Source organism: Saccostrea echinata, unplaced genomic scaffold, assembly GCF_033153115.1.
Source record: "Saccostrea echinata isolate AGI-Se365-2 ecotype Australia unplaced genomic scaffold, CSIRO_AGI_Sech_v1 ptg000047l, whole genome shotgun sequence".
Classification (NCBI taxonomy): Eukaryota; Metazoa; Mollusca; class Bivalvia; order Ostreida; family Ostreidae; genus Saccostrea; species Saccostrea echinata.
The window spans coordinates 15,306,325-15,332,902 of NW_026889796.1; the positions used below are offsets into that span (position 1 = coordinate 15,306,325).

The window sequence follows — 26,578 nt, forward strand, 5'->3', positions numbered from 1 at the left end:
AACTGAATTGTAAAATAAAATGTCCACAAGTACATGTATATAATATAGAAAATAGAATCCTTTCCACGTGACTGTGTAATTCGAATAATTTCATGCTCAGTTACTGATTTAAGTGAAAAGCATTAACATAGACAATTATAATTGATTTGCATCCTAAGATACATTAAAGAAAAATGAATAAGTTTAAAATAGATATTGAAAGTCATCAGTGGATTTGGCATATACCAGTTAATTTAACATGTCTAATTAAGAGCCAGAGTATTTTTTTTCACATTTGAATAACACGAAAATTTTGAGATGATGCATTTATATGGTTCATGGTCCTTGCTCTTCAGCCCGATTTAGTATTAAAGTGTTGTTTGGTGAATGACACTTTACTTAGTATTTGTAACGATACTGGGTCACAAAGAGTCTGTCCATAAATCGTGTTAGTTCATGTATTTGTTCTTTTTATGTTTTAACTAATTTTAAAAGTTTTATTAAGTTGAATATACATGTATACTGAAAATAGCAAATTTCCCTCTTATACATGTACACTAGTACATCGAATTAGTATTCCTGAAGTGTATCTTTCACACCGACTTATTCGTTTAATTATACATGTAGCTCCTAGCTTTTCCCCCTGTAATGTCAAACTGGAACAGAGGAACAATTTCGCTTTTAAATTCTCTGAATTGTTAAATAACGTTTATAACTCATGGATATGTCGGTAGACAAAATAATATGACCAAACGTTTTGAAAAATTGTTGTGTTAATTGATGTTTAAGGGTTAGCTTGTTACAACTCTTTTTTGCTCACAGATGTCAACTTCAGGGAATTCGCTTTACGTTGTGGCTATAGACTTTGGTACAACATACTCTGGATACGCCTTTTCCACCCGGGCAAATTTCTTGAAAGGCAACGAAAAGAACATCAATGAAATATATACCGTTCACTGGAATGCTGGGGAATTAATGTCAGAAAAAACACCCACAACTCTGCTACTCGACGCAGACCAAAACTTTGTCAGCTTTGGTTACGATGCTGAAAACATGTATAGCAGATTGCCAGAAGAAGAGAAGAAAAAATATTTTTATTTTCGTCGATTTAAAATGATGCTGTACGACAAAGATGGGCATCTGGTAAATTCATGCATAGAGTCTCAATCTGCCGTTCATGACAATTATATCATATACATGTATAATTAAGAATGCATTTTTTGAATGTATAATCCTGATTTTTTTTAATTGGTTAATTAGAAAATTACCAGAAACACCAAACTAAAGGATATGACAGACAAGGAGATATTGGCCATAGATGTTTTTACACACTCCATCAAGTATCTGAGAGGTCACTTTTTGGATAGTTTTGAAAAGCAGAATTTGAAGAAGGCTATTTCGCCTGAGGACGGTGATGTAGCTTGGGTCCTAACCGTTCCTGCTATTTGGGACGAACCTGCCAAACAGTTCATGGAAGAAGCAGCCGAGAAGGTAATTATATTGCTATAAATCTGTATCATCTCCTATAGAACATCTCTCCGTAATTAGATTTTGATTATGTGTTGCTGAAATTTTAATTTGTTCATTCCATGTTAGGCTGGCATTCCGAAAGCTTACCTGATGATTTGCTTAGAACCAGAAGCTGCAGCTATTTACTGCAAGTGTTTACCTATAGAAAAAGGAGGAGATTGTCTGAGTGCAATGCAGCCAGGCCGAAGGTTCATTGTTTTGGACGCAGGAGGTATATCTACATGTATACTAGTATATGATAAATGAATACCAGGTACTTTCATTTTTCAGTTGCTAATCGGCCTTGTATCATGTATGAAATGAAATATGAAGATAACAAACAGTATTCAATCTCGAAAATCCAATAAAACGATACAAATTTGGAGCAGAGCAAACACGGACCTCAAAATTTAGAGGTGGGATCAGGTGCCACGGAGGAGGGAGCATCCCCTGCCGTGTGCTCCTTGTCATGATCGGGAAACAAAAAAACCTGGAAAAATCCGTAGGCAGATCAGTGTATAAGTAATGGCCTAACAATTGGTATGAAATACATCAGTCAGCATTTGACTTAATGATAGGTTGTATGTGTTGACAAGGTCATTGTATCGACCGTAAAACTTACGAAATGATGAAATTAAGAGTAACATCATGATTTTTTGGGAAAATTATTATTGTTGAATATTTTGAATATTTTAGGTGGTACTATTGACATGGCGATTCAGGAAGTGACAGAAGATGGGAAGCTACAAGAAATTGACCGCGCTCAAGGCGGTGATTGGGGTGGGATTTATGTAGACGCCCAATTCAAAGAAATGCTAGAGGAGATAGTTTCTAAACCGATCTTTGAGGCTTTCCGAATGAGATTTACTGGAGACTATATTGATTTGTTTAGATTTTTTGAAAGTAAGAAGAGAGAAAAGGCAACGAGCAAAAAAGTGCGTATGCAAGTTCCGCAGTCTTTTCTGAGTATATCGGATGGGGATATTAATACTTTGACACAGACAAAAGGCTTAGGGGAATATGTGACATGGAAGCGGGATAAAATTTTTATCGAGCAGAAGAAATATGAAAAATTTTTCAATCATGTAATCGACAAGATTGTCTTTAAAGTTGAGGAAATGTTGATATCCGAGACAGCGTTAGGAACCGACGTGATTCTTATGGTTGGGGGGTTTTCCGAGTGTGACCTTCTACAGAGGAGGATACGAGAATCATTCCCGTCCTGTAAAGTAGTGATTCCTCCAGACTGTGGTTTGGCCGTACTGAAAGGGGCCGTTATATTTGGTCACGACCCAAAAATGATTGCCGCCAGAGTTGTAAAGTACACTTATGGCGTTGGAACCAACACCACATTCATTGAAGGAAAACACCCCGAATCAAAAAGAACAGTCAAGAATGGAAAAGTTTATTGCAAAGACAAGTTCGATATTCACGTAAGAAAAGGAGACACAATACATGTTGATGAAACAACAGACGAAACGTACTATCCAATTTACGAAGACCAAACATCTGTCAATTTCAGAGTCTTCACATGTAACCACGTGGATCCAGAATATATTGATGACGAGGGATGTAAGGAAATCGGTTCCTTGACCGTTCCCATGCCGGACACCAGTGGAGGAACAAGCCGGAAAGTCAAAGCCAAATTCAAGTTTGGGGGAACAAAGATTACTGTTGAGGGCATTGATGAAACGTCCAAAACTTCAGTGGACATTAAAATTGACTTTCTGGAGGGCTCTCCATAATTCTAGACAGTTTTCAAAGTATTGTTTAATGGTCTTAGCATATATTGTCCATTTTTAAATCAAATTGCTCAATCATTAATATTAGATAATTACATGTAATATGTCGTAACACTTAATCTACATTAAGCTTATGGATCGAAATTTTCCATAACACACCAATCTGCTAAAAATTATACTTTAATTATACTATATTTGTATGCCAGTGTTTATTATAATTCATGGCTTGTTCTTACTCAGGCCCGTACAATGTAGCTACGGTTTCAAAAGGGGGCAACTTCCCAAAATATCTGACAAAAAAAATGACCAAAAAGTTGGGGGGGGGGGGCAACTTCCCAAAATAATTTGACAAGCCAGAAAAAAAAACCTTATGAACTGTCCAAATCCTGGAATTTGTCAGCGTTCGACCTAAGAGCAACAAAAGGTGGTGGAGGGGGAGGGCAACCTGCATCTAAAGGAAAATTTATTGTAGCAGAAAAAGCCCCCCCCCCCCCCCCCCGTGTTCCTCGGGCCTGATTACTGAATTCTTGATACAGCGTTATATCATTGTTATTCCATATACAAACTGGATTTTTTTTTTTTGTATAATATTTTTAAAAGAACATATAAACCACCGATTATTCATAAATTTGCCGTTATAGAAAAATTCTTCCTTTATGACTTTTTGTCGAATTAATGTACGAGCAATGCCGTTTATGACATATTTCATTTTTTTCAAATAAAAGTCTGAAATAGTCTCATTGTTCTATAATTATGATTTATATACAATGTTTAAGGAGGGATTCTTGTCTGGTTTCTGACTTAATGAAATACTCAAAGTGTATTTGCTTACATGTCTTTTATATATAGATGTTAAGGGTTTTAAAGATCATATTTTTCTTTATTTTTCATAATTGTACAATTTGGAATAGTAATGGTAAACTGACTTTGAAATCTAGCAGGGACTATATTTTTGGCGGAATGGCGGCGTATGAAAATATCACCTTTTCTGCTTCTCAAAATTACTAGAGAACAATGAATTTAAAAGGCATTTTTAAACAATCAAAGTCTTAAGGAAAATTTTGTAGTAGCTGAAATTAATAATAATGGACTAAAGTTTTAAAACATGAAATAAATTATAATTTTCTAGACAAATGGCAATCTTATAGCCTTTGAAAGCTAAGGACTCTAAGAACAGATTTGAGTAAAGATTCAGTAAAAAATGTTTTTCTCTCTTATTAAACGGTCAAAACTTTTGGTTTTTGTATCATTTTGTACCTTTACAAGACTACTTTACCATATGTTAAAATAATGAAATTTTAAATACACAAAGCACATTAAAATAACTAATATTTCCTAAAACATTAAGAAAAGTAGAGGAAATTTGGGTTAACCAATATCTATTTAGTTTCACTGTTTATCTTAATTTGATATTATCATCTGGTAGACCGTTTGTTGTATCAACTTTTTATGTAAAAAGAAAAAAGATTAAATCTTTTAAAATAATAATAAGCATAACATGATTGGCAACAACAATTTTTTATTCATAATGACAAGGAAAAGATAATGACCTTGACCTTTTAATTAAACGGTTAAATATAATGTATTTTATGTCATCACCTAGTGATATTGTCTTCTTTAATCTGTGAAAATTTCATTAATTTTCAAATATGATAAACACGAGAAGAATCCTTCCTTAATTCCCAATAACTTTGTTTCCAAATTTTGATCCTTGAATTCGATTTTAAGAAAACTTTGACAAATTATACTCACATCGTAAGAATGATTATTTTAGGAGTTTTCAAATGTTTTCCATAAAATGTTTCTACCTTGCTTCGGAAAGGATGGGTGGGGTTGGGGGTTTGAAGTGTTTCTAGTCTATCTTCAAGTATCTTGAATTTGTACTATAAAAGTGAATTTTACATTAATTTTTCAGAAACATTCACACTCCTCAAAGTTTTTCTTAAAATATATTTAAAAATACCCATACTTTAAACAGATATTTTTCCTTTTAATTAAGCGCAAATGCAGGCGAGTCATGGGAAGGATACCAGCTCCTTTGTGAAAAAAGGTGATAATGGCAAATCCAAGGTCCTTGATATACTTCGTACATTTTCGTATTTTACCAAATATTTTATTCTTGATGTTGTATGAATTTGGGGATCTGGGTAATACAACAAACGTGTGATAAAACTTTAACTGTTCAAAATTGCTGTTAGCAAGAACAACATGTTCATGTAATACGAAATATTGTCCTATACAAAAAATTGATATTCCATGTGCAAAATTTGAGAAACTGTTAGACGATTATTTTTTTTTTTAATTTCACATTAAAATAAAACGAGATGTGAATTTTGATTTCATATTGCAAGTTATTTATTTTGTTGGAACACTTTCATACATTATGGCATCATTAAGTACCCCAAAATGATCATCTGGTGAAAAAAACCTTAAGTTCTGCAGAAGAACCTTTACATAAATATGCTCTTTGATAGTCATACAGTAAACAAAGGAAAAACACAATGAAGAAAATCTAGTTACTCATAAATTTAGATATAGAACAGAAGTTCCATATTAGGGATAGTAAGAATTCCCCCGAAAATTCTTCTGTAGTTCTTCTATCTAGAGCAAACTTTCGGGGGGGGGGGGGGGGGGCTACACTAGAGCATTATTATCAACCATAGTGGGGTGATTTTCCCCATCATTCTATAAAAGATAAAGTAATAGGTATAATTGATTTATTTCATAATGATACAATTTTTTTTATGTCTGTTTAGTTGTATTTTTAGGAATTTTAGCTAAAACCTTTGGGTCTTTTCTGGTTTCAGAAAATCCTAAAATGCATGAATCGTGCGATATACGTTCCATTTGCATGTGGACAAAATCTAAAAATAGTCCAATAACTGAATTTATGATAAAACCACTAATATTTAGAGGGTTTACAAAAGTATTTTAAATAATTGTTTGCAAAACCCCGACAATTTCCATTGCATTTTTTTCACATCTTTACATCAGTGCATGAAACAAACAAACACATACACACGCCGACACACCCTCCCTCACACACTCTCTCTCACACACACACGCGCGCACACACAATGAGAAAAACTTTAAATACTACTTAGTATTCATATTTTGGTTTTCTTGGAAAAACTATCATAAACAAAATTCTAAACAGAATTTTTTTAAGTGTAATTTTCGAGGAAGAATAGAAAGTAATCTAACGTCTGGCTTCTTCAGTCAATCCTATATATTTCTTTATATACATAATTTTATTCACAGAAAGTAAATGGGATTCGGTAGCAGGCATATTGTCTATTTTAGCCCATTTAAGCCCTTTTCCTATAACTGGTGCTTGGGAGGAAGAAATCTTCGGATCCGACATCGTGACAGATCGTAGGAGGGTTCCTTGTTGAGGACAAGTTCCGTCAGTACTTTACCAACAATAGGAGCCAACTTATATCCGTGACCTGTGTGAAATAGAAAACACACGGCTTGAAACTTTAGCACTTTCCAGTTATTTAAGACAGTGTTTTAAAAAGAATTTAATACAGGAACTGCTTGCATGCTTTTCGTTTTTAAACACGGTATAGCAATTTCTGCAGGTTGTTTTGTCTTTATAAGTTTATCATATATATATATATATATATATATATATATATATATATATATATATATATATATATATATATATATATATATATATATATACACACACAGAATTATCATTTGGTGCAACGTACTTTTAAAAAAAAAAAGGGGGGGGGGGTGCAGTAACGTTTTACGATTTAATTTTTTCTTGATACAATATTAAAAATGTATAATTCTAATATCATTGAAATAATGCAATTCTTGACATAATTGAAGATCAATTACCAGAAAAACCGGCTCCTATGATTATGTTTTTCCACTCTGGATGATTGTCTAATATAAACTGTCTGTCTGGGGTCATCTGTTATAAAGAGTCAAGTATCAAGGTAAAGAAAATAATGATGAACTTAAAAGATACCAAATGCCCCTTTTAGTCTCTAGAAAATACTCCCTTCTCTCCTATTCTCCATGGTCTTTGCTAACCAATTCACACATTCTGACGAAAATAAGTATTGTGCATACATGTAACGTATTGGGAAAGAAGACCCCACTACTTCTAAAGCTGGAACTTCGAATTACTACACACTATACCATTCTTTTCAATGTGGACCCCTAAAACAGTACGTGTCTAACGACAAGTTTTATTCGTGTAAGAGATAACTATCAAAATTATTCCATATTTTCATTTAAATGTTTTCTGGTACAGTCATATCTATGTGTAGAAGAAAAAAAATCATCAGAAATCACCCGTAGTTTGATCATTAGTTCAGTAGATTAATTTGAATGTTTCCCATATCCGAATTGCATCCCTGGCATTCAGTAACACAGGTAATGATGCAAATGAACTTTTTTCTCAAAAATCATGAACATAACAACTCATGCCATGTTTATATAAGTAAAATGAATAATTTTAAGTGCATAGATTTTAATTTTTCATTGAAATGCTTCACAATAATGTCCTATAAAGGGATAAAAAGTTGTAAAGATTTACAAGGATTATTGCAGAAAGGTAGAATTTTGAACATTAAGAAAGTTTACAATTTCTTTATATCTTAAAATTTGAAATTTGCATCATTTACAACCAATATATGTCCAAATATATATATAAATCCAGGCATCTACTTTCTCTGTTTGTATCATCTCAACAAGACAAGAATCAGTGAAATTGGGCCTACTTTTTTCAATATAAGGGCAACTGGGGTAAGTGGACACATTAAGGGTTTAATTGGAGTCTGAAAACTTCTAATCTGAACTAATCTTTCTTGTAGTATACTAAACTGATTGTTCACTCTTATCTCTTTGTAGTGTAAAATATTTCTCAACTTCATGCCCTGCTTGTAATAATCAGAGAATGATACTTTTTGACAGTCTTCGGAGTATAATAGAATTAGAAACCCTCTCTCCTGATCAATTTTTGAATACTTTGCTATTTGGAGATAGGCATGCAATTACCTGATAAAACTAACTGTTCAATTTTTGAAGCAGTTCAACTATACATCAAGTTTTCAAAGCGATTTTGATATTATTTCATATTTAAGTTTTAATATTAATTTCCTAATATTTTTTATATTTATACTTATTTCAAATCTCAGCATTTCCATGTACATATATTGTTTTTTTTTTTTTTTTTGGGGGGGGGGGGGGGGGAGGGGGGTATTTTGTCTTTTGCACTTTCATTCTTTTTTTTTTATTATTATTATCCAGTGTTTTTGCTTGTTCCAGATTTATTTATTTATTATTATTAATATTATTTTCTTCGTTTTTTTCCTTGCATATTTGTCTTTTGCACTTTATTTGTTTACTTATTCTATTTTGTTGTTTGTTTGCACTCTTTTATTTTTTCATTATATTGTATAGTGAGTATACATGCTAAGTAATAACTCTTGTGAATTTATTAATTTATCTCTCATTTTTTCCCATTTCTAGTTAACAAAAGAAATTAATGTAACTTATTATGAATCATTTCATCATGATTGTAAATCATTGTCAATTCTTAACATTTGTAACCCTGACCTTCTTGGAGAGGACTTATATAGGCCATGCCTGATGTCCAATCCAATTATGTAAACTGATTTTACATAATAAAATACTGATTAAATTAAATTAAACTTAATTCTAATGGTTTGAAGTATATGGGCTTAGAAGTTAAATTTTAAAAAGTGTTCACTTACCCCATAGATTTGGGGTAAATGGACAGTGTTGAAAATTATGAAATAACAGTACACATTGTGTTTGAAGATACAATTACACATCCTTATATTATCGACAAAAAAGTAAAAATTAATGAATTTATTTCTTCTTCTTTTTTCTTTTTTCAAAATTGAAATTAATTAATTTTCTGAGATCGATCACTGTTCGTTATCTTTAGCCTTTTTCATTTATGAACAAGCTAATTCAGAGACTTTCTGTCCCCCGCTTAGGGGAGAAAGAAGAGTATGCGCAGTTCGGGGGGGGGGGGGGGTCGGACCCTACCTTGATGTGTAGAATTATTAAATGTATACATGCATATTGAAGGAAATAAAAAAAAATGCCAGTATATATATAAAGATTTGATTGCTTATTCTTTTATATGTATAGAAGATTCCTTTTGCATAGAATATTTATCACACTGTAATAATGATTTTATGAGTTTGTACAAGCTAGACGTCATAACTTTTTCATTTCACATGCTGCACCCCTACTAATGTAATTGTGATTTAAATTCAAGACACGTGGTGTAGGATGACCCATTCTAAGGTTATAGGGTAGAACCGGTTTATAAATAAAATTGGCAGTAAACAGGAAATTGCTATAATCTGTTTCTTTTAAAAACATATCCTAAAAAATATGTTTCCAGAATTTCCGAAAGATTTTTAAAATTTTAAACAGAATTGAGTGGGATTTAAAAAATCACAATCTACTTAATTAATCCATGCTTTTGTGAAAAATTACGGCGAAAATTGGAGCTTTACGGGTAATGTCGCGTGTAATGGACTTAGTGTGAGCTTATCTCACTAAACAATTACTGCTAAGCAGTATTGAAAAGCGTCTTTGATTGTTCGACAAAGTCATCCGCGCTTTGTTTGAGTCTCAAAATATTCACTCATCAGTCAAACAGGAAAGTTTATATTTTTTTCACTCTTTTGCCTAACAATAAAAATTGACCAAGTATGTTTTAATTAGACAGTACATCAAGCATTACAATGCAATGTATTGTAGGACAGTTATTTTTTTTTTTTAAAGCAAAATTAATTAGCTTGCAATTAAAGAACTTCACTCGACACTCCAATTTTTTTGGGATGTTTTGCATATATCCATATCAGTCTTTCAATAAAAAAATCAGCAAAAGTAACTGTTCTTTGATGAGAACTTAGCTCTAAGTACTGTTATCAGAATACATTCTGTTTATCCTTCCTGGTGCTTATCTGCATCACTCTCAAAATTTACACTCATCAGTCAAACACGAGATTTCTCTCTTTTTCAATCTTTCATCTACCCAAAAAAGGCGTTGCATAAAATAATAAACAACAATGAAAAAAATTGTCGAAAAATCCTTCGACATTATTACTGCATTGTTAATTTAATTTCATATAATAGAGAACAATCATATAAGAAAATGTGAATGAAAATATTCCATCCAGTCTCTTTTTCAAAACTTTTTTAAAAATGAAAATATATTACAAAATATGTTAATTTACACCTTTTTCTCAATACCATAATGTAAAACAAAAATGGACTTCATTTTATTGATTGACATTGTATTGTAGTGCTGTGCAATAAAATGCAGTTGAATTCTTATTATGGTAAACAGCATAAATTCTCTTGCAAACAAAAAAATCCACTCATCAGTCAAAAAGGAGTGTTCATTTCTTTTGGATCTTTTGCGCATACTCAAACTAGTCATTCGATAAAAAAAAAAAAAAAAAAAAAAAAAAAAAAAAAAAAAAAAAACAGTAATACATAACTTTGTGAAAGACCTTCGTCTAATTTACTTATTGTTAATTTTTATTCATATAAAAAAAAACAAATATTTAAGAATATGAGAATAAAAGAAATGCTCTCTAGTCTGTTTTTGAAACCTTTGTTTTTCAAAAGCATGAAATGAAAAAAAGTGTGTGTATTCAATCAGTTTTTAAATTCAATTAAGAAAAAAAATGACTACTAGTAAGTTAATTTTGATTGGACAATTTGGCAGGCATCACAATGTATCGCATTGTATTGCAGCAGAATGCAGTGTAGTGCAATTATACTTGTATTTAAGCAAGCACAATTATTTTACTTGTCAATGTATTAAAAATATTCCCCACCATCCACCCTACAAAGACAGCTTTTATATACAATTTTTCCTTGTGATTGAATGTTTATTTGGAAATTTGCATAATGTAAGTTTTGTTTCAAAGTTTGATAACTCAAATTATGTCCCTTTGAACAACGTAGACAAAACGATCATTGATTTCTGCTTTATATTATGTAAATGTTTAAGCAATGCTAACGAGTAGCAGGCTTACTATATATAAAATGTTGGAGAGATATTCACAAATGACCATGTGTTAAAGTCAGAGTAAATAACGGTTACGGGTAATGTCGCGTGTAATGGACTTAGCGTGAGCTTATCTTACTAAACAATTACTGCTAAGCAGTATTGAAAAGTGTCTTTGATTGTTCGACAAAGTCATCTGCGCTTTGTTTGAGTCTCAAAATATTCACTCATCAGTCAAACAGGAAAGTTTATATTTTTTTTCACTCTTTTGCCTAATAATAAAAATTGACCAAGTATGTTTTAATTAGACAGTACATCCAGCATTACAATGGAATGTATTGTAGGACAGTTATTTTTTTTTATTTAAAAGCAAAATTAATTAGCTTGCAATTAAAGAACTTCACTCGACACTCCAATTTTCCTCGGAATGTTTCGCTAATATCCATATCAGTCTTTCAATAAAAAAAAAATCAGCAAAAGTAACAGTTCTTTGATGAGAACCTTTATTCTAAATTCTGTTATCAGAATATATTCTGTTTATCCTTCCTGGTGCTTATCTGCATCACTCTCAAAATTTACATTCATCAGTCAAACACGAGATTTCTCTCTTTTTTAATCTTTCATCTACCCAAAAAAGGCGTTGCATAAAATAATAAACAATGAAAAAAAAATGTCGAAAAATCCTTCGACATTATTACTGCATTGTTAATTTAGAGAACAATCATATAAGAAAATGTGAATGAAAATATTCCATCCAGTCTCTTTTTCAAAACTTTTTTAAAAATGAAAATATATTACAAAATATGTTAATTTACACCTTTTTCTCAATACCATAATGTAAAACAAAAATGGACTTCATTTTATTGATTGACATTGTATTGTAGTGCTGTGCAATAAAATGCAGTTGAATTCTTATTATGGTAAACAGCATAAATTCTCTTGCAAACAAAAAAATCCACTCATCAGTCAAAAAGGAGTGTTCATTTCTTTTGGATCTTTTGCACATACTCAAACTTGTCATTCGATAAAAAAGAAACCCAGTAATGCGTAACTTTGCGAAAGACCTTCAACTAATTTACTTATTGTTAATTTTGATTCATATCAAAAAGAAAACAAATATTTAAGAATATGAGAATAAAAGAAATGCTCTCTAGTCTGTTTTTGAAACCTTTGCTTTTCAAAAGCATGAAATGAAAAAAGTGTGTGTATTCAATCAGTTTTTAAATTCAATTAAGAAAAAAAATGACTAAGTTAATTTTGATTGGACAATTTGGCAGGCATCACAATGTATCGCATTGTATTGCAGCAGAGTGCAGTATGGTGCAATTCTACTTGTATTTAAGCAAGCACAATTATTTTACTTGTCAATGTATTAAAAATATTCCCCACCATCCACCCTCCAAAGACAGCTTTTATATACAATTTTTCCTTGTGATTGAATGTTTATTTGGAAATTTGCATAATGTAAGTTTTGTTTCAAAGTTTGATAACTCAAATTATGTCCCTTTGAACAACGTAGACAAAACGATCATTGATTTCTGCTTTATATTATGTAAATGTTTAAGCAATGCTAACGAGTGACAGGCTTGTATACTATATATAAGACGTTAGAGAGATATTCACAAATGACCAGGTGTTAAAGTCAGAGTAAATAACGGTTACGAGTAATGTTGCGTGTAAAGGACTTAGCGTGAGCTTATCTCACTAAACAATTACTGCTAAGCAGTATTGAAAAGTGTCTTTGATTGTTCGACAAAGTCATCTGCGCTTTGTTTGAGTCTCAAAATATTCACTCATCAGTCAAACAGGAAAGTTTATATTTTTTTTCACTCTTTTGCCTAATAATAAAAATTGACCAAGTATGTTTTAATTAGACAGTACATCCAGCATTACAATGGAATGTATTGTAGGACAGTTATATTTTTATTTAAAAGCAAAATTAATTAGCTGCAATTAAAGAACTTCACTCGACACTCCAGTTTTTCTCGGGATGTTTCGCATATATCCATATCAGTCTTTCAATAAAAAAAAATCAGCAAAAGTAACTGTTCTTTGATGAGAACTTAGCTCTAAGTACTGTTATCAGAATATATTCTGTTTATCCTTCCTGGTGCTTATCTGCATCACTCTCAAAATTTACACTCATCAGTCAAACACGAGATTTCTCAATCTTTCATCTACCCCAAAAAGGTGTTGCATAAAATAATAAACAGCAATGAAAAAAATTGTCGAAAAATCCCTCGACATTATTACTGCAGTGTCAATTTAGATTCATACAAGAGGCCCATGGGCCACATCGCTCACCTGAGCACATTAGCTAAAAGCACAAATCAGTTCAGTATTGAAAAGATTACTTTGGGGGGGGGGGGGGGGGGGCTTGAATTTTAAACTACCTGATGATGCTTCCATGTCAATATAAGAAATGGCTTTGTTGTACTTGAGAAGATTTTTAAAAAAATTTCCCATATATTCCTTTGTAAAAATTTGATCCCCCATTGTGGCTCCTCCCTATCCCAGGGGTCATCATTTGAACAAACTTGAATCTACACTACCTGAGGATGCTTCCATATCAATATGACTAAACATACCTTTTCTGTTCTTGAGAAGAAATATTTTTCCTATATGTTCTTATGTAAAATTTTTGATCCTGCATTGTGGCCCGACCTTATCCCCGGGGGTCATCATTTTAACAAACTTGAATCTACACTACCTGAGGATGCTTCCATATCAAAATGACTAATCATGGCTTTGCAGTTCTTCTTCAGAAGAAATTTTCCTATATATTTCTATTTAAGACTTTGATCCTCCATTGTGGCCCCACCCTACCCCCGGGGTCATGATTTGATCAAAATAGAATCTACACTACCTTAGGATGCTTCCATATAAATATGATCAATCAGGGCTTTGCTGTTTCTGAGAAGAAGATTTTTAAAGATTTTTCCTATATATTTCTATGTAAAACTTTGATAGTCCATTGTGGCCCCGCCCTACCCCTAGGGGTCATGATTTGAACAAACTTGAATCTACACTACCTGAGGATGCTTCCATATAAATGACTCATCATGGCTTTGCTGTTCTTGAGAAGAAGATTTTTAAAGATTTTTCCTATATACTTCTATGTAAAACTTTGATCCTCCATTGTGGCCCCGCCCTACCCCTGGGGGTAATGATTTGAACAAACTTGAATCTACACTACCTGAGGATGCTTCCATATAAATATGACTCATCATGGCTCTGCTGTTCCTGAGAAGATTTTTTTAAGGTTTTTCCTATATATATCTATGTAAAACTTTGATCCTCCATTGTGGCCCCGCCCTTCCCCCGGGGGTCATGATTGGAACAAACTTGAATTTACACTACCTGAGGATGCTTCCATATAAATATGATCAATCAGGGCTTTGCTGTTCTTGAGAAGAAGAATTTTAAAGGTTTTTCCTATATATTTCCATGTAAAACTTTGATCCTCCATTGTGGCCCTGCCCTACCCCCAGGGGTCATGATTTGAACAAACTTGAATCTACACTACCTGAGGATGCTTCCACGTTAGTTTCATCTTTCCTGGCCCTCTGGTTCTTGAGAAGAAGATTTTTAAAAGATGCTATTAATTTTTCACTAATTCTTTATTATCTCCCCTTGAAAGAGGGCGTGGCCCTTCATTTGAACAAACTTGAATCCCCTTCACCCAAGGATACTTTGTGGCAAGTTTGGTTGAAATTGGCCCAGTAGTTCTGGAGAAGAAGATGAAATTGTGAAAAGTTTACAACGACGACGACGACACCGACGACAACGGACAAATTTTGATCAGAAAAGCTCACTTGAGCCTTCGGCTCAGGTGAGCTAATAATAGAGAACAATCATATAAGAAAATGTGAATGAAAATATTCCATCCAGTCTCTTTTTCAAAACTTTTTTAAAATGAAAATAAATTACAAAATATGTTAATTTACACCTTATTTTCAATACCATAATGTAAAACAAAAATGGACTTCATTTTATTGATTGACATTGCATTGTAGTGCAATAAAATGCAGTTAAATTCTTATTATGGTAAACAGTATAAATTCTCTTGCAAACAAAAAAATCCACTCATCAGTCAAAAAGGAGTGTTCATTTCTTTTGGATCTTTTGCGCATACTCAAACTAGTCATTCGAAAAAAAAAAAACAATAATGCGTAACTTTGCAAAAGTCCTTCGACTTAATTACTGATAGTTAATTTTGATTCATATCAAAGAAAACAAATATTTAAGAATATGAGAACAAAAGAAATGCTCTCTAGTCTGTTTTTGAAACCTTTTTTTTTTCAAAAGCATAAAATGAAAAAAGTGTGTGTATTCAATCAGTTTTTAAATTCAATTAAGAAAAAAAATGACTTAGTTTATTTTGATTGGATTCACTCATCAGTCAAACAGGAAAGTTTATATTTTTTTCACTCTTTTGCCTAATATTAAAAATTGACCAAGTATGTTTTAATTACACTGTTTTAGACAGCACATCAAGCATTACAATGGAATGTATTGTAGGACAGTTATATTTTTATTTAAAGGCAAAATTAATTAGCTTGCAATTAAAGAACTTCACTCGACACTCCAATTTTCTCGGGATGTTTCGCATATATCCATATCAGTCTTTCAATAAAAAAGAATCAGCAAAAGTAAAGTTCTTTGATGAGAACTTAACTGTAAGTACTGTTATCAGAATATATTCTGTTTATCCTTCCTGGTGCTTATCTGCATCACTCTCAAAAAAATCTTTTCAAACCATATTCCAAACAGTTCTCCGTCAATAAATGAGCTTTTACTGCATGCAAACAGTGTGTTCTTTGGGGCACTGCTCATTAAAGCTTGACTGATTCTTTTTCCTTTGAAAATCACCATAGGTGGCAAAACATGGACCTCAGCATTTACATAACACAAAACCAATGTTTTCACCCCTTTCAACACTTGTTTTCGCATGAATGGCTTTCTTCTTCTTCCTCCCCACAATTTTTGATGTTTGATGAACTGTACTAAATCCTGTTTCATCCGCATTAAATATTTGCTGGGGTTTTGACTTTATATTGAGTCTATCCGTAAGATCTCCTAACTTGGTAAAATGGTCTGATATTACATTTGGATTAAGCATAGTACCACGAGCAGCAATTAGACCTTCAGGTTTACGGAGAGATCAGCATGGGTGCCGGTCTCGAAATCCCTGCCACCAGTCATATCCTGCCATTTTCTTGTCTGCATTAAATTGATTTTTTTCTTCCTGAGTGTGCAATAATTGAATATGCAAGCTTACACACATCTGATATTGTCAAACCAAACCCGCATTCCTCCATCTCCAAAATGTGACTACTTGTAACAAGAGAGTTTTCTTCCTCTTTAGAAAGAGTGGTTGGTTTTGATGCTGAAGACTCCAAATCCATTGTTGAAAGTCTCCTCGACAGGGTTGTTCTTGGAATGCCAAATATCTTAGAAGCTTTAAACTTTGTCATTTTCCCCGTTTTAACACACTGAACAGCTTTACTTAAAGATTTTCTGTCCCATTTTCCTTGTTTGGGCACCCAGTCTTTTTTCTTTCTGGCCATATTACAATGTTTTCCGTTTCTCAACTTTAAAAATTATTTTAGTAACATAAAAACCCAAAATCTCTGTGCAAGAAAATGTTTACCATCGGAGATACCTTTACTTTTCTTTTTTTTTTAATTTGCAATTATTAAAAATTTTTGTGTTAAAGAAATCAATTTAAGTATTATTTTCATGATTAGAAATTTCATTTAAAAAATTAATTTGATACATAAAACTAAGATTTATACTGATACAATTCAAATTGAATATCTAAAGATTAAACCTGAGACTGCTATTTAAATAACATTGTCACGGTTTTGCACTGTCCACTTCCCCCAACAAACTGGGGTACATGTAAGTGGTCACAATATGTCATTTTGAATTTTTGAATTAATCTAATCAATTCTTCTAAGCAAATAAATATTTGTGTTTGCAAATTATTAATTTCAAGGTGTATGTTGCCATTCATTACATTTTTTTTTATAAATCTTGAAAATTGTAATAATCCATGAAGGACACAAAGCCGGGATTTTTTTTTCATTATCACGTGACCTTTCTAAAGGGTAGACGTAAAAAGAAAGCTTACAATTTTTCCTCTTGAACAACAAAACATAATAATGTGTAAATTGATATAATGTTTGAAAAACTAGAGTTTATTTATTATCAAATATAACACCTCTCATGGATTGAACTTGAATATTTTATTATCAATACACATGCTTTTATTATGTTTGTTTACAGATTTTTCTGTAGCCATTTTTTAGGTGAAGATTATATATTGTTTACAGGAATGATGCGATAAAAATAATATAAACTGCAAAAATACATAAATGTAAACACTCTAGACTTAAAAACTGATGCTTCATTTTATAGATTGAAAACAAGTTCTTTTGCTTAAAGGCGAACAGGTTTTATTTAAACAATGGTTCATCTCTGCAGTATTTATGACAATACTAAGAAATTGGCTCTGTGCGGTTTATACTTACGGATCGAGTCACAGTTTTCTCCTTCTTCCAATCGAAGTCGTTGACCTTGAATTTTCCCTGTCTTTGATGTTAACACATTTACTTCCTCCTTTACAACGAGAGCTGAACAGGTTTGATAACTCTTGTTTGCTTTAATTTTTTAAGCAATATTTTTAAAATGTGTCCACATACCCCAAGTGTCCACTCACCCCAATTGCCCCTATATTTACAACAGTAAATTCCGATATATTTCGATATGTTTTCTCATTTCAATGGAATGTGAAAGCCTTTATTAATTTGTGTCTCTACTTACTGTGTAAATGCATGTTTCGGTCACTGAGGGGACCGTTTCCAGTCCTGGAAGGTGTTCAGACACGTACTTCCGTACTGCTTCGGTGACGTCATTTGTATTCACTGCGTCCCTGTCATCGGGGTCTATCTCTGGTCCATCGTGGAGACAGGCCTGAAAATAGATTTTTCTCATTTCAATAATGTAAAAAAAATGTTCCAACAACAACATTCGGTTAAAATATTTTTTATATTCGTATTTTGATAATTTCCTAAGCAAAGCTCATACCTTGACGTGTCCAGGATATTCAAAACATGGCATGGCATACACTTTTCCATACATAAAAGTTGGGAACTTTTGCATTGAGTATTGACCGCTCCATTTCTCTTTCCAGTAGTGGACTGATATCCGTACCACCTAGCAAGTATCACACACAGTATCATTACTTAAGGTCTTCCGTTCCAGCGAAAGATCTTCCAGTTTCTAAACTGTTAGCCAGTAATCTATAACAATTTGTCAGCATAAATATATCTTCCTAAATTCTTTTTTCAAAAGATTAAAACTATATAAACGAAAAAAGAAAGTTATTTTCAAAATTACATTTTGGTCTTAGTCGTAGGTTCTTTGGCCCCCAAGAATTTTAATCTAGTTTAAAAATTAAAACTACCTTCATTGGAAGATGAAGACCCAGAGATGACAGAAATTTGTGTGCCCATGGACCAACAGTAATCACCACGTGAAGAGCTTGGTATGTCGATTTGGAGGTTTTTACAGTTATTACGTCTCCGGGAATTATTTGAATTACCTGTTCTCCATCGTTTATTGTTCCTCCGTGACGCTTAAACACTTCCTATTAAGTCAAATGAAAAACAATAAATTTATATGTTATTTATGAAAAAAAATAAATAATGGGCTACATATTGATGATTATCTGACAATTTAAGAATAATACGAACAAAAAGATAACAAGTTAAATAAATTGATGCAAAGCATCAAAATCGGCCGCAAAATTATATTTCATTTTGAAGAATATCCACAAGAAAGAGTCCAAAGAAAAAAATCCAAATAGAAAAAGTATATGTCATGATACATTATTACACTTTTCTGGACATTTTTACACTAGTTTTCAGTGATCATGCAATTGTTAAATATTTATGCAAATAAAAATAAATTTATTAATATGAAAATCGGACTGCAATAAAGTGTATTATTATCAAATTACTTGATTCAAGGACAAATACAACAAATATATACTGTATGTGTACTTTAAAAAGCGGGCTTCATATTTTAGCGGCTTTGGCGCAGACAACGATGCGCTAATTCATGAATACCGCTAAGAAATCATTTATAAATACAATACACGGTACGGACATGTTTAGCGCTAATTCATGATTACGCCAGCAACTCCACCCAGTGGTTGCGCTAAATTTTGAATACGTCAATTTATGTACACGTACAGTAATTAATTATGAATGTCTGAATGCTGAGAAAAAAGACACAAGCTTCACGTGCTGATACCCTGGATTTTTGTCACGTGATAATGCCGATCAGTGTTGTGATAGATATGTATGTGAAGTGCAGAAAAAAATTTCATTGTGTCACTTGCAACTCAATGTTAATTCAATTCTTCTTGTTAATTCAGTTCTTTTTCCAATTTATTAATTATTTTAGGTACTGTAATTCATATCCGGAAACTCAGTAAGTTTTCTTTTTATGTCTTACGCACGCTCATGTTAGGGAGAAATATTCATGAAACAACTTTTCGTAAAATCATTAAATTAATGAATTTCTGACGAGAAATGAATAACAAATTGAAACATAAGAACAACTATTAAGACTTAGTTTTAAACATCTTTTAAGGCTTTCATGTTGAGTAACCTTTATGTTTGTTATCAGTAAGGAATTATTCTCATGAAGCAATAAAAAATTAAGTCTCATTTCACCATGTGCACATTCTAACACAACCACAAATAGATCGGCCGCTGCTGCGGCCGATAATGAATAAATCCCTCCTTTCAGGGGGATTTTGAGAAATCTGATTACTTCCTATCTGATCAGAGTAGAAATAATTCGTTTAACTAGAATTTCCGTTGAAAATGTCACTCGAGGACACTATTGTATATATGTATAATTTGATAAAACGTACATTTTGTATGTTGATCTTCCAAGCGTCTTTATCCTTTTGGGAGGGAATAAAGATGTTTATGAATTGATCAGTTTCAAAGATTTTTTTTCTCCAAACACACCTGGAATGCATACAATGCCTTGTTCGCCTTCAGTATTCCCCCGCTGTGGTCAAGAACACCTATAGCCTCCGCAGGAACGTTGATCATTGGATACTTAATTTGTAGCTCACTATGACTGATGACGTCATGTTTAACCCCATGTGTCCTCAGTGACGTTATTGTATCTTTGATGAAAGGGTCGTCAGGGGTACCAGCAGAGAGATATCCACAGTTTCTGCGAATTTAGTAATTGAAATAATTATATATACTAAAATTTAATCATTTTTGAATTGCAGAAGTTATCGTCAAAGAAAGCCGCAGATCTCTAGATCAATGGTTACCTCGTCATCCATCCCATTTTTTTCAGACCAGTGAGCTACAGATCTGCAGCTACGTCAAAAATTAATTCTAGTAATGACTGATCTTAAAATATAAATGCAAAGATAGTTCATTGTCCTCTATGCTAATTTTAAAAAAAATCTATATCTTATCGTGTATATTTAAAACCAAGAGGCCAAAGGGCCTTGAATCGCTCTTCTGATAAACTGTACAACCTATCACTTCTATTTGAAGCCTCCAAGTATCCTGTATATCTAGATAGACCCTTGGAATTCCAAAGGTAGGTCATCATGACCTACATTTTAGATGAAACACTCTGAGAACCCAATATGATTCTAGGCCAATTAGTACATGAGAGTTGGTCATGGCGACCTACTTATCACTTGTCATTCTCTGAGGACCCAAGATGCATCAACTAAGTTTGATGATTCTAAGCCAATTAGTACCTAAAATATTTTTAAAATTATAACCATAAAATTATAATCTACTTTTCAGATGACATACCGGTACTTTGAGGACCCAAGATGCATTAACTGATAAAGTTTGATGATTCTAAGCCATTAAGTACCTTATACATGTATATTTAAATAAAGCCATATAATATCAAAAAGAGGTCAAAGTGACCTCCTTTTCAGTCGACTAACTCTGCGGACCCAAGATGCATCAAATGATAAAGTTTCATGATTCTAAACTATTTAGTACCTGAAATATTTAATTAAAGCCATAAATTTTCAAAAGTAGGTCACAGTGACCTACTTTTCAGTTGAACTACTCCGAAGACCCAAGATGCATCAACTGATAAAGTTTGATGATTCGCAGCCAATTAGTACCCAAAATATTTAATTATAGTCATTTAAATTGAAAAGTAGGTCACGGTGACCTACTTTTCAGTCGACCTACTGCGAGGACCCAAGATATATCAACTGACAAATTTTGATGATTCTAATCCAAATATTACCCGAAAATATTAAATACAGCCATAAAATTTCAAAAGTAGGTCAGGGTGACCTACTTTTTAGTTGTCGTACTCCAAGGACCCAAGATGCATCAACTGACAAAGTTTGATGATTCTAAGCCAATTTGTTCCTAAAATATTTAATTAAAGCCATAAATTTTCAAAAGTAGGTCATGGTGATCTACTTTTCAGTCGACCTACTCCGAAGACCCAAGATGCATCAACTGACGAAGTTTGATGATTATAAGCCAATTAGTACCTGAAATATTTAATTATAGTCATATAAATTGAAAAGTATGTCACGGTGACCTTCTTTTCAGTTGACGTTTTTTGAGGACCCAAGATGCATCAACTTACAAAGTTTTATGATCATAGGCCTTAAAATGTCTAAATTATGCCTCTAAAACGCTTTGAAATCGAATGCCTGCAAAGCTCAAAAAGTAGGTCACTGTGACCTACTTTTTAATACATATGTTTTATGGCCCGAAGGTGCATCATCTTGCAAGATTTCATGATTCTAAACCTCTCAGTATTCGAATTAATGTCCTTAATTGTTTTGAAAAAGATTAGCCATCAAATTTAAAAAGTAGGTCAAGGTGACCTACGTTTTAGTCGACGTACTCCGAGGACCCAAGATACATCAATTGACAAAGTTTGATGATCATAGGCCTTAAAATGTTCAAAATATGCCTCTAAATCATTTTGAAAAAGAATGGCCACAAAATTTAAAAAGTAGGTAACCGTGAGTGAACGTGATATGAGGTCCTTAGATGCATCAACTGACAAGATTTGATGATCCTAGTCCTTATAGTAAGCAAAATATCAACATTTTAATAAAATATAATTTTTGGTCAACTTTGAAGTGACCTTGAGACCACGCTCTTTGCACCAGGGTGATGCCTTGAACAATTTTTAATCTACAACATATCCTCATCCTTTTGTGTAATAATTGGTGATAATATGCCCAGTGCTTCTTGAGAAAAAGATTTTTAACAACCAGTACTTTTGTTTCTATTTTCCTAATTATCCCCCTTGTTTAAAGGTCACAACCCTAGTTTTAGTATAAAAGGGAGCCCTTGGGCCAAGGATACCCTGTGACAAATTTGACAATAATTGGCCAAGGGGTTCTTGAGTTATGGCCCATATTCTAAAAAGTTTACGCACACCGCACAAATGGCCATAGCATTAGCTCTTTGAGCCTTTGGCTCAGAAGAGCTAAAAATGTCGGATTTATTACAATATCATTACAAGAAGTACTAAGAAGTATTTTGAGTTTCTGATAATATTTAACCCTTTTTGCACCTCACCCGCCCCATAAATGGAAATCTTGGCCCTGTCTTACGAGAGAACTTACGACTAAGCTAAAAATGTAATATTATTTTGGGGATAACTCTCTTTTTTTACATTAATTTGAAAATGGTTTTGATCTTTTTAAAAACATTTAGAAAGATATATTTATTGATGCAATTTTTAACAGAATCGTTTATTTTGGAAGATAAGTCTTAGGTATTAGTCGTAATTTCTTCTGTAAAACGGGCCCCTGGATCTGCCCCTGCGGGAGAACTAAGATTCTCTCATGTTCCTCTTGTACTCACTCAAATATACTGGTGTTGGATTCTCGTTCAAGTTTACGCCAAAGCATATGAGATTCTTTCATCATAATGGCGTAATGATCGTCACTGGCGTAAGCAACACGCGTGATGCGGCTTTGCCCGTGGGAACTACCTCGTGTATGCGGGAGCGGAAACTAAAATATTTTATTGTATAGTTATTTAAACTTCTGTTTTTTGTTAGAATATGATAATAATAAGAGTGATGAACCGTAACATTATATATGTATATTGAAATTAAAGCTCTTCACAATGAGCATGTGCTTACAAGAGCTTTTTTTCATCAGAGAGCAAAACAAGATTAGTGCTCGTGTATATCACAAGATATCTGTAAAATTATTTTGATAATTATGGTTTAATACATAATTTCAATCTCTTGTTTTATGATTCTCGAATCATGTTTTGTGATTGTGTGTATTAATAAAAAATATGAAACATAAAAGTCATAATGCTTTTTCAATGGAGTCTACATTTCTGGCACAAAACGTCTCCGAATATTAATCTATTTTTAGTATCTTTACGATTGTTGCTCATGAAATAGACACAATATCAGGCAACACTTCTAACAATAAGAAAATCAAATTGATATGAGTTTTTTTTTAATAAAACTAAAAATGCATTAAGCTCAGATAATTCATAATCTTTGAAAACATAATGTGAAAGTCAGCCATTTCCCATATCTCTCTTATTTGCATGAAGATCTGCAATAATTCCATATTTATTTGACTACTATTCTATTAACATCGACTTTCTCCTGTTTTTGATGATATTGCTGATGCAGAAATTAGTGATATGTTTGATTTGCAAAAAAAGATGTTCGTGCTATCACGCTATTGTGCTATTACATTGCTGTTATATGTTATCAAGGTTTTGTCAAAGGTCAACATGTCCAAAAATTTATTTTTACAATAGCTCCAAAACAATGTGGTTTATAAAGTAAAAACTTTTACAGTTTATAAATATATCATTGATTAACAGATAGAAAGTATCACTTGATAACAAATGTTAAAAACAAGATGTGTTTGTGAAACACTATGCACCCGGCGGCAACAAAGTTCGAAAAAGCTATTTTTAGCATATAGTTCACAGTCAAGGTCACAAGGTCATTGACCTTGGTGTCATTTGAAAGAACTTAATGAGTGGAGTATGCATACCAAATATGAAGTCTCTCTCTCATGGTTTCAAAAGTTATGGTGAAGGTTAAAGTTGACAACAAACAGACAGACAGGACAAAAACAATATGCGCCCCCGATCTATCGATCCGGGCGCATAAAAAATATTTATCGAGAAAAATTCTTTCTAAAAAATGCATATATTTCTAAAAAATGCGTCTTCTTAATTCTGTACTTTTAGTGGAAACCATCATTGCAGAAATAATATATGTTTATCAATGAAGGGCAAGTTGGACTTCGATAGCCTCTTGAAAGTTGTTTTCCCTGTTTATTTTGTCCAAATGTAAAGATTTGAAACCGAAAGTACATTGCAAATGGCGGATTTTATAGGGGTCTTGTCTTTATACATGTCATGCTTTTGATAACAGCCTTTCAGAGACCATTCACGTCCAACTTGCCCTTCATTGATAAACATATATTATTTCTGCAAGAATGTTTTTCAATAAAAGTACAGAATTAAGCAGGTGCATTTTTTTTAAGATATGCTAATTTTTTGCATTTTTTTTCTCAAGAAAATATATTTTTTTTTTAATATTTGTTTTCAATTTATACTTTCTATCTGTTAATCAATGATATATTTATAAACTGTAAAAGTTTTAACTTTATACCTCACATAGTTTTGGAGCTATCGTAAAAATAATTTTTTGGACGTCTTGACCTTTGGCAAAACCTTAAAGAGGAATCTTGCCCTCGAAGTTTGACTTACCTGTTCCAGAAGCAGCACCCTTTGTCCATTCTTAGCGAGGGTGTAGGCTGTAGCTGATCCTTCTACCCCTGCCCCCACTACTACCACATCATAACTGATCATTGCTATGACAAAAATTGTCTATTTAGTCATCAAGAAATTGTGTGCCTAAATATATGGAATCCTCTTGCTGTCTTTATATTATTTCTCATGTAGATGGGTTCACTGTTTGCAGTCCTCTTATGTCCGGTGTCGCATAATATTTGGACCTTTAAACGAGGCGGACCAAATATTATGCGACATCGGTCATTATAGGTGTTTACTGCCAACTTTTTGTCTTAAGGAAGATTATAAGCACAATTTTAAATCCACTTGATTTTAAATTCTTGTACAATCTTGTTGTCTCGGGTTGATGACCAAGCCAAACAAAATGTGTTTGGTTAGATTTCTTAGTCAGTTTGCTTCGTTTCTTCTTCTATTTGACCAGTAAAGAACCTGGTTGGATAAGGCATGGGGAGTGCCTGTAACTGATAGTGTATGAAAAATCAAAATTATCTTGTGAACTAAGTAATTAAGACAATTTAAGTGGATTTGAAACCATGAAAAACACTTTTCTGTGGAAAATTTTTGCATCAAAAATTATTCTATGGTTTTAAAAAATGCATTCGTTATTTCTGTGGGGATTGAACCCATGCGATAAAAATCCTTAAGTTTTTTTTCCATTTAGAATGACAAGTTAACCTTTAAGCCAAACAAGATTTTTTATCACTGTCTTGTCCCAAAACACAAACACACACTTCCATGACATTTTTTTTTTCAATAAACCATTAAATGTTCGCTCCAAATTTTAAGTTCCCTGGATATGAATTACCTGGAAGTTCGTACCACCATATACTTATGAAAGTCAATTTCACTGCTTGCTCCAATCATAAATGTGTCCCAAAGAACCAAGATCCTTTATATGACATATATTACTGACGTGCGCAGCACTGTTAAGGAGAACTTCGAAGAAATCAACAGAATATAAACGTGTATAAATACATACCTTTTTAAAATTAATTTCAATTTTGTAAAGGTACTATATTATCTTATGACTTTAACATTCTTTGAAATAACATTGTATACCCCGCTCTGTACTGAATTTGGTTTGGTCACGTTATTTGATAGTCACGTGATAAATGCATGTTATGTGTACTGTATGTAGGTCACAAACAAATTTCAATATCGCAAGGGCATACCCTAGTTAAAATTAAAAATTAAAGTAATAGATTGTTTCTACATAACTTGTAGTCTATGGAAAGTGCTGCTGCTTTAAATAGAATTCGCATTTTATTAGTTTAAATTTCAAGTTATCTTGCTAATGTCGAAATATGTGTGACCTTTACGAAGTATTTTATGTATTTATTAAGTTATGCTATCGATCTCAGGAAAGCAGCAGCACTTTTCAAGTTAAGGAATATGTCCATTATGTGTATTCAAAAAATGGTCAAGATCTATTAAGTGTATGCCCTTGCGAAAAGGCGATTTAA

The 26,578-nt window shown here is 32.6% G+C and overlaps 2 protein-coding genes across 2 annotated transcripts; one reads left to right on the forward strand and one right to left on the reverse strand.

Moving 5' to 3' along the window:
* The first annotated feature begins 801 nt into the window (after positions 1-801).
* On the forward strand, positions 802-3,250 carry LOC133202844 (heat shock 70 kDa protein 12A-like). Its single transcript, XM_061338720.1, has 4 exons — positions 802-1,122; positions 1,240-1,470; positions 1,576-1,720; positions 2,185-3,250. Exons 1-4 carry the CDS (start codon positions 802-804, stop codon positions 3,231-3,233), a joined length of 1,746 nt encoding a protein of 581 aa, XP_061194704.1. The 3' UTR covers positions 3,234-3,250.
* A 2,311-nt stretch (positions 3,251-5,561) lies between these two features.
* On the reverse strand, positions 5,562-25,331 carry LOC133202651 (peroxisomal sarcosine oxidase-like). Its single transcript, XM_061338504.1, has 8 exons — positions 25,071-25,331; positions 23,178-23,329; positions 20,310-20,523; positions 18,731-18,913; positions 18,352-18,480; positions 18,088-18,237; positions 7,086-7,161; positions 5,562-6,679 (listed from the first exon to the last, which is right to left on the reverse strand). The coding sequence occupies exons 1-8, from the start codon at positions 25,170-25,172 to the stop codon at positions 6,552-6,554; spliced, it is 1,134 nt and encodes a 377-aa protein (XP_061194488.1). The 5' UTR covers positions 25,173-25,331; the 3' UTR covers positions 5,562-6,551.
* Between the last annotated feature and the right edge of the window lie 1,247 nt (positions 25,332-26,578).

Coding starts and splice junctions, on each gene's coding strand:
- LOC133202844 (XM_061338720.1), top strand. CDS start 802: ATGTCAACTTCAGGGAATTCGCTTTACGTTGTGGCTATAGACTTTGGT. Junction 1,471..1,575: donor TGGAAGAAGCAGCCGAGAAG/GTAATTATATTG, acceptor ATTCCATGTTAG/GCTGGCATTCCGAAAGCTTA. Junction 1,721..2,184: donor CATTGTTTTGGACGCAGGAG/GTATATCTACAT, acceptor TGAATATTTTAG/GTGGTACTATTGACATGGCG.
- LOC133202651 (XM_061338504.1), bottom strand. CDS start 25,172: ATGATCAGTTATGATGTGGTAGTAGTGGGGGCAGGGGTAGAAGGATCA. Junction 20,524..23,177: donor TCCAACACCAGTATATTTGA/GTGAGTACAAGA, acceptor CTAAATTCGCAG/AAACTGTGGATATCTCTCTG. Junction 6,680..7,085: donor CATAGGAGCCGGTTTTTCTG/GTAATTGATCTT, acceptor TATTTCACACAG/GTCACGGATATAAGTTGGCT.